Source organism: Kryptolebias marmoratus, linkage group LG6, assembly GCF_001649575.2.
Source record: "Kryptolebias marmoratus isolate JLee-2015 linkage group LG6, ASM164957v2, whole genome shotgun sequence".
Lineage (NCBI taxonomy): Eukaryota > Metazoa > Chordata > Actinopteri > Cyprinodontiformes > Rivulidae > Kryptolebias > Kryptolebias marmoratus.
Window position 1 is genome coordinate 30,439,124 of NC_051435.1, and position 7,662 is coordinate 30,446,785.

General features: G+C 38.9%; 1 protein-coding gene across 7 annotated transcripts in view; it reads right to left on the reverse strand.

The window, feature by feature from the left end:
* The window catches only part of LOC108247501 (zinc finger protein 638), a 52,713-nt gene that overhangs the window by 18,788 nt on the left and 26,263 nt on the right, over window positions 1-7,662 (reverse strand). For 6 of the 7 annotated variants that reach the window (XM_025010459.2, XM_025010458.2, XM_025010457.2 and 3 more), the window contains 7 exons: window positions 6,561-6,745; window positions 6,254-6,364; window positions 3,240-3,403; window positions 2,835-3,041; window positions 2,650-2,748; window positions 1,014-1,048; window positions 857-912 (listed from right to left, as the gene is read on the reverse strand). In XM_025010459.2, coding sequence (XP_024866227.1) covers window positions 857-912; window positions 1,014-1,048; window positions 2,650-2,748; window positions 2,835-3,041; window positions 3,240-3,403; window positions 6,254-6,364; window positions 6,561-6,745 — 857 coding nt within the window. The remainder of the gene's footprint in view (window positions 1-856; window positions 913-1,013; window positions 1,049-2,649; window positions 2,749-2,834; window positions 3,042-3,239; window positions 3,404-6,253; window positions 6,365-6,560; window positions 6,746-7,662) is intronic. The other variant, XM_025010460.2, reaches the window with a different exon arrangement.

Genomic DNA, 7,662 nt, shown 5'->3' on the forward strand with positions numbered 1-7,662 from the left:
TTTTAGGGCATACCTCCAAGAGACTTTTTTTTCGTCATTTGGGGTGTTCTACCTACCTGCCAAGGTTCCAGGCCGCTACGACTTACGGTTCGTCCTATCTCACGTTAGGGAGCGCTGTGGAGCAGTTTGGACACGCCCACTTTTGATTTCAATGGAATCACGCGATTTCACACGGGGGACAACTTTCTGTGAAGTTTGGTGAGTTTTTGAATATGGGAAGTCGTCCAAAGAGCCGCGTAAAGTGGCGGAAAAATAATAATGAAGAATTCCACGAAATACAATAGGCCTTCGCAGCGCTGTCGCTGCTCGGGCCTAATGATCCCAGTGCTGACATTTTAACAGTCTAACATTTTTATTAATATAATAAGCATTGTTAGCATTGCTACCAGTAGCAGCAGTCTCAAATGAAAGTGTTCCCAACTCATGTGGCAGCTAACAGATTCTAATCCACTGTGTTTCATAAAATCCTAGCTGTAATTAATTCTTGTTTGCTGAACTCCAGCTCAGATCGACCGTCAGCTCACATGATGACCAGCACAGTTTGTAGAAAACTACAAACAGCCTTTCCACCTTTGGTCCTTTCACCAGACAGTCCATATGGCTAACCTCATGTTTTCTACACACAGTCAAAACTTTCCAAATGAACAGTGGCTTGTCTGTGGTATGTTCACTGACTGGAAAAATGTACGAGTTCTTAGTGTCGACTTGCTGGTCAGGCTAGATATAAGGCAGTGCCAGTCACAGATTCCTCAGTGCATCTGTAGTATAAACTGGTAAGGTTCATTTGCTGTAGTCTAATAAAGGTTTATGGGTAATACAGATTTGTTTCCATGCAGATGTTACACAGATTTCCTACCTGAGCTGCTGACAGCTGAACCAACTGCATCTTTGTCCGTATTTGCATCATGTTTGCTGTGAGGAGAAGAGCTGAATGAGTCCAGTGTTGAACATAAACAGGGTGACTGTTTGAAGTGCATAATAAAAAAAGGAAAGTTGATACAACTATAACAAACCTATTAATGTTGGAAAACTGTTCATCTTCAGGTTTCTGAAAAAAAAAAAAAAAAAAAGCAATATATTTAAAAAAGACCACAAATGAGATCATATCTATGTAGGATCTCAACCAGCTGACCTGAGCGGGTTTATATTTTCCAAATTTCTACTGCAGGACTTTAGACTAACATGTTTCATTGATTCAACTAAATATTTTATTTAGGTGGACCTGAACAGGATTTTAATGCTGCAAGGTAATTTCTTTGAAATAATAATTCTACAAGAAATTTACTTCTGAGTGCTGCAGGTATTCGGGCAATGATGAGGCTCATTGTAATAGTATTGTTTCATAAATATAAAGAATTAGGCACCATTTTAAAATGAAACATTTGTTTCAAAATAATAAAACCATACAAAGGGCTGAGAGTAACAAAAGACCCTCCATGGTTACTGGGAGTTACAAAACTCTGCAAGACAAGCTGTTGAACAGATATTGATCAGAGTTTAGCCCCTGTTGAAAACATCAGCAGACTATACAGCACTTTTTAATAAAGACCCATCATTGGGTTACTTTTTTTTAACAAGTCAGTCACAAATTTCAAAGTAGTGTGATTGTTTAATTCACAAAGCCCTCAAAAAATGTTATTCATGTTTGTAACTTCACTGTCAATCGGTAAATGGATGGACTGTGTATTTCTAACCAATCACGCTACTCAAAGCGCTTTACAACACAATCTGTGACCTTATTTACCCATCCACACAGCACTGAATTTCTACTAAGCTAATCTGACTAATTCATTCTATAGTCTAATCAGTTCTTTAAACTCCATTCACACATAGGAGGTAATGGGGGCATCAGTGTCTTGCCCAGGGACACTTTGACATGTGACTCCTGCCAGGAATCGAACCTCCAACCCTCTCATTGGGAGACAACTGCTCTGACCACTGAGCCACAGCCTGCTGGCGCAATTGACCCACATTAAATGAGCTTTTATGCCTACGGTCCTGTACACCTTGAAGTTAGCGTAATGCTAAAGCTAAGTATGCTACACTTTTTCTTTGATGGTATTTACAACATAAATGACTCCTTCATAGGTGTTCTGAAGATAGGAACTACTTCTGTTTCTTATTGGCAACCAGAACATGGTGCTTCCTGAAAGTTTATTTAAATGCTGTAGTTAGGGAAGCACTACTTAAGGGCAGATAATCCTAATTTTGTGTAGGAAGCGTAAATGCAAAATTATACTATGATTGCCTGCAAAGAAGAACGTTCTATTATGACGGCCTGCATTATAAATACTTTACATTTTGACTGTGGAACTAGGGACTCAAGCAAGAATGGATCATAAAACCATCTCAATAGCTGACTGGCTCTGGGTTTGCATACGCTTGGATCACAGGCACTTCCTGGAAGGTGACTGGATCTGGGGTCTGCTCTTTTATTTTGGAAAACCTATGACAGCTTACTTTTAAACACATAGCCATGTAAGAATTTGAGCTTTGAACAGAAGTGAGCTTTCTTAGCCCTCTACCTAAAATTATTTCCTCTGATCTCAGGTCTTGCCCAGATTGTCTTTAAAAAGGTGGAAATTCAGGTAAAAGCAGAATAAACACATCCCAGTATAAGACGGCAGAATATAGATCAGGGTTATGTACCTTGGCTACTGAAGCAGTGATCTCCTGTTCTCTGATGCAGAGGTTTGGAGCAGAAGCAAGAGCCTGAGCGTCCTCTGCCCTCATCATGCACACAGATGCCTGCAGAAGGTCAAAGGATCAAAGACAGACAACAACAGCAGATGTTTGTTTCTGATCAACACAAGAAACACAAACAGAAAGTGTACCTTCTGTCCCTTCTCACTCTCCTCCTCAGAGCATGGCATGAGGATCACATTGTTGATCTTGCCAAAAGAGCCAACCATATCAGTAACTTCCTGTTCTGTGGCATCGTTTGGAATGCCTGTCAGATAAACCAGACGCTCTGCGACAGACAAGTCCTGGCTGGCTGGAGCCACAACCTTCTTCTTCTTGGCTGGTGGGGGTTTAACGGTCTAGAAAGCAACAAAACCGTGTTAACGTTCACTGCATGTTCAACAGTTCAGCAACAGCTTTCAATCTAAAAAAACACTTCTTATTCTGTGAGTACAGCTAACTGCAGACACACACAACTTCCAGGGTGTGTACAGATATGAAACATCAACTTAAATGTGACAAAAAGTGGTTGCTGCTGAAGTGGTAGAGGCAGAGACCTTGGTCATTTTGGTTCCAGGCTTTGGTGCACCTTTGACTGTTTTACTGGTGTGTGGTAATGACTCATGTTTGGAGCTGTGGTCAGCTGCAGAGGATGATGGACTTCTGCTGGTGTCAACAGAACCATCATGGAGACGCTTCGAACCAGTGCGAGAGAAACTCCCTGTTCAACAGAAACAAACACGCAGGACAAGAAGACTTATGAGATAACAGAGTAACAAGATTCACATGCATACAGGAACATCTTAACACATTTAATGTTTTCTCAAACCATGTGAACACAGACATGTCATTCGGGATAATGTTAACCATCTGCTCAATGCTCAGTCGAAATCCTTTTTGTGGGTTGATGACAAAGTAGAACTTCTGTTGTGTTGCATTAAATTAAAATTGACGGGGAGCCATGTCAGTCCAAGTGCATGAGCATTATGGACAATTTCAGCCACAATATCCACCAAGGGACAGTAGGAGAAAAGATTTTTCCTCCTCATGGTTTAATATCAGGCCTAAATTTTCAATATGTCCATCTTTTAAAACTTTCCATTTTCCATGTTTTAAAATGTATACTTGATATACATTGTAGTGTTTTTTGCAGCGTTTTTTTAATGGGAATTGTTGGCAATATAATAAAGTGATAAAACCCTTTTTTCCCTTCTTTAGATCATTTGGTGTAATAACAAAGGGATTTTCTCTGCTGTTTTTAAGGCTGTTATACCTAATCAGCCCTGTCTGATCATTAAAGTGATACTGGATACAAAGTTTTTGCTGTAATTGAGCATCTGCATCCCAAACACAATCATCTCATCTGTCAGGGTCCTAAGTTAGGTTAGAGGTGGGTCTGTGACATCATAGTTTTCAAAAGGCTGTTTTAAGGCTGTTCACAAAAAGTGCAACAATAGTGTATCAAGACTTTTATAACTGTGGTACCTGGTCTCCAAAAGAATACAGTTTAGGGGCTCCTAAAAGGCTGTTTTTATGTGGACGCAAAGTTATGCATTCACAAAATGCCATTTGGATGGCGCCTTAATACCAATGCTAACATCTTAGGCTCACTATTAGGGTTTTCAGACTCTCTGAAATTGTTATTTTTAAATCAAGACGTCTTTAGTAAAAAGTTTCTTATTTAAAAACGCCTTTTGGTTTTGTATTTAAATCAATCAAGTCTAAACATAAAACTACAAAAGTTAAAGATGTTGTAAATCACATGTAAAACAAGCAACATTTAACATTTATAGCCCCGTGCAGCTCAATTTATTTCTTTGTACTAGTACTGCACAATAAATCAATAATTTATTGATACCGTAATATTAGTGTGTGTAAATTCAATATTGCAAAGGATTTTAAAAAATCTGAGACAAACATGCAAAAAATACAAATTTGACAATCGGATTCCAACTCACTCCCCTAAATACTCACAGCTTTCACATGGAATGCACTGTGAACATGGCAATGACAACTGGAAACTGATATCCAATTCTTCAACTGCTCCCTTTGCAGGGGTTGCCAAAGCGAATGAACTTGCAAGAAAGCTTTGGCAATTATTGTTTGCCCTTCCTGACACAACATGGGCTTTAACCTGCAGCCCCAGGATTACCAGACCCCAGCACTGACCACCAACCCACCAAAACCCTGTGATATTGTCATTCCAATATTTTAAAATAATATTGCAAATTGTTTTTCATGTTTTCATTTTTCTGCTTTAGCAGATGATGTGGTTTTATGTGCGTCTTCTGACCATGACCTTCAGCGTGTACTGGGATGGTTCACAGCTGAGTTTGAAGCAGCTAGGTTGAGAGTCAGCTCCTCTAAGTCCAAGGCCATGGTTCTTAAACAGAAGAAGGTGGAATGTTCCCTCTGGGTTAGGATTGAGTCTTTGCCTCAGGTGAAGGAGGTCAAGTATCGGATGCTTGTTCACAAGAGATGGTAGGATGGAGTGGGAGATGGATTTACAGATCAGGTACTCATTAGCAGTAATGAGGGCGTTGCTTCGTCTGTCGTGGTGAAGAAACAGTTGAGTCAAAAAGGCAAAGTTCTTAATTTACTGGTCCCTCTACATTCCAGCCTTCACCTATGGTCGTGTGTTATGGATCATGACCAGAAGAACCATGGCAGCTGAAATGAGCTTCCTCCGTATGGTGGCCAGGCTCAGCCGTGGAGCAGAGTAGAGCCCCTGCTCCTTCGTATCAAAAGGAGTCAGTTGAGGTGGTTTAGGCATCTGATTATGATGCCTCCTTTTGGAAATTTTTCTAGCAAGTCCCACTGAGAGGAGATCCCAGGACAGACCCACAACTCACTGTAGCAATTATTTATCCTCTCTGGCCTTGAAATGACTTGGGACAGAAAGAGTGAAGTTTGGTTTTCCCCCCTGGATCTGTTCGCTCCTGCGACCCAACCACAGATAAGGGAGGGATGGATGAATTGACGGACAGACATTTTCATTTATTGTGCAGCTCTAATTTGCACAAACACAACAACTCTAAAATCAGAAATGATTTGTAAGTAATGGTAATTCATATTTTAGTGCATTGAAGGTTGTGATACAGCTACAGCTGCAGTCCATGGTTGTCTAAATAGATACAACAGAAAATTTTAACACCAAAGTCAATATAGTTTTATCACTGCAATCACATTTTGACTAGTAAGCCTTTACATTATATGAATTGTTATGTTTGAAAATTCCAATTTTAGACTTTCTTGTTGCTAAAAAACGTAAACATTAAAAACCGCATGACTAGTAATAACACATGAAAATTAGACCAACAAAATTATCAGAATCAATGCAAAATTTCATATTTTTTTCCTATTTGATCATTTACTCAATTACATTCATTCAAAATGTTGCAACCCACTCAAAATCAAAATCAACAAATATCTGTGATTTTTTAGACCAATAGGGTCTTAAATTATTTTTTGAAAAGCTGTTTATTTTTAATATTTAATTAAATTTAAATTGACTTGAATTCATTGTCGTTTGTTTCCCCGTCAATGACACTGAAGCTGAACAGTAACTGACCTGATGACTCCCTGCTCCTCCTCTCAGAATGATGCTCTCTGGGGGGTAAAGTTGTCCGGTGGGAATAAGGTGGGCTGCGAGAGCGGTGGTGGTCAAACCAATGACTACGCTCTTAGTACAGCGAAAACAAAGACAGGAAAGAATTTAACTACATACTCTGAGCTCAGTCTTTTGTACTTTCACTCAACAATATAACTGGAAAAATTGGTATAACTTCTAATAACTGATGCTTTTAGTTGTTTCAAAATTTATTTGATTAAGAATTTCTCTGTTTGTGCTCATGTCTAACATTTATTTTGTAGCCTACCTGGGTAGTGGTGGGACCGTGGGTGTCGGTGGGGAGAATAGGGCCTACCATGAGGCCTGTGGGGATAGGTACATCCGTGGTGACTGCCTGGACTTGGAGAATGAGACAGGGATCGAGAGACTGAGTCAAAGGGAGAGCCATCCTTGAGGTCCGATAAAGCCCGGCTACCATAGTGTCCACTTCGGCTGAAATAACATCACCATGCAGGGTTTCAGGTGTAACCAAAGAGATTTTCTCAAAAGGAATTCAAAAATAAAACCACACACCTTACAAGATAAGATAGTTTTCTCTTAGTATCATACCAAGTTCTACTTTAGGAATTCCATTATAAAAACAACTTGTGTCGGGCTGCATCACAATATCAGTGAGCGAAATATCAATATCACAGTGCTTGTTGCTAGATAGCTTATGTAGACTAAAATAAATCAATAAATCATGTTTTTCCTCATAAGCATTAAATTTCAAGTATCATGCATTCATGTTCTGCTGCTAATAATATATTTAGTCAAACCAATAAGACACTGATGCCCACACCTGGTTTGGGTGACCACGATGACAGAAGAAAAAGTGAGAAGTGAGGAAAATGTGGGTTTATCCCAACTGATTTTGTCATTGCAATAATAAACAATAATATCTCTTGCTCTTTCTTTGTTTTTTTTAATATTGTGCAGCCCAACTGTTGTGTGTTTCAAATCTAAAAAAACTACTTTATCAGATACCAAAAAACTGGACAGAAAGAAAAGCACATGAATTTAAGATCATTTTAAATCTGACACACTAAAATGGGTTATTTTTAAACATAATATTTTTAATCACTTGATCAAAAAAAATCTTTATAATCATGGTAAAATATAGGTATGCTCTTTTAAATTTCTATGGATCTGAACATGCACTCCTGATCAAAATCTTAAGACCAGTCAAAAAATTGCAAGAATTTGCATTTTGCACTATTGGATCTTAAGAAGGTTCTAAGTAGAGCTTCACAATGATAAAGGAAAAAATCAGTGCAAGAGACAAGAACTTTTGAGCAGGGAATTTTCTGCAAACTGCATTTACACTCAAACATGATTTTTTCCAGCTGATCAAAAGTTTAAGACCATAG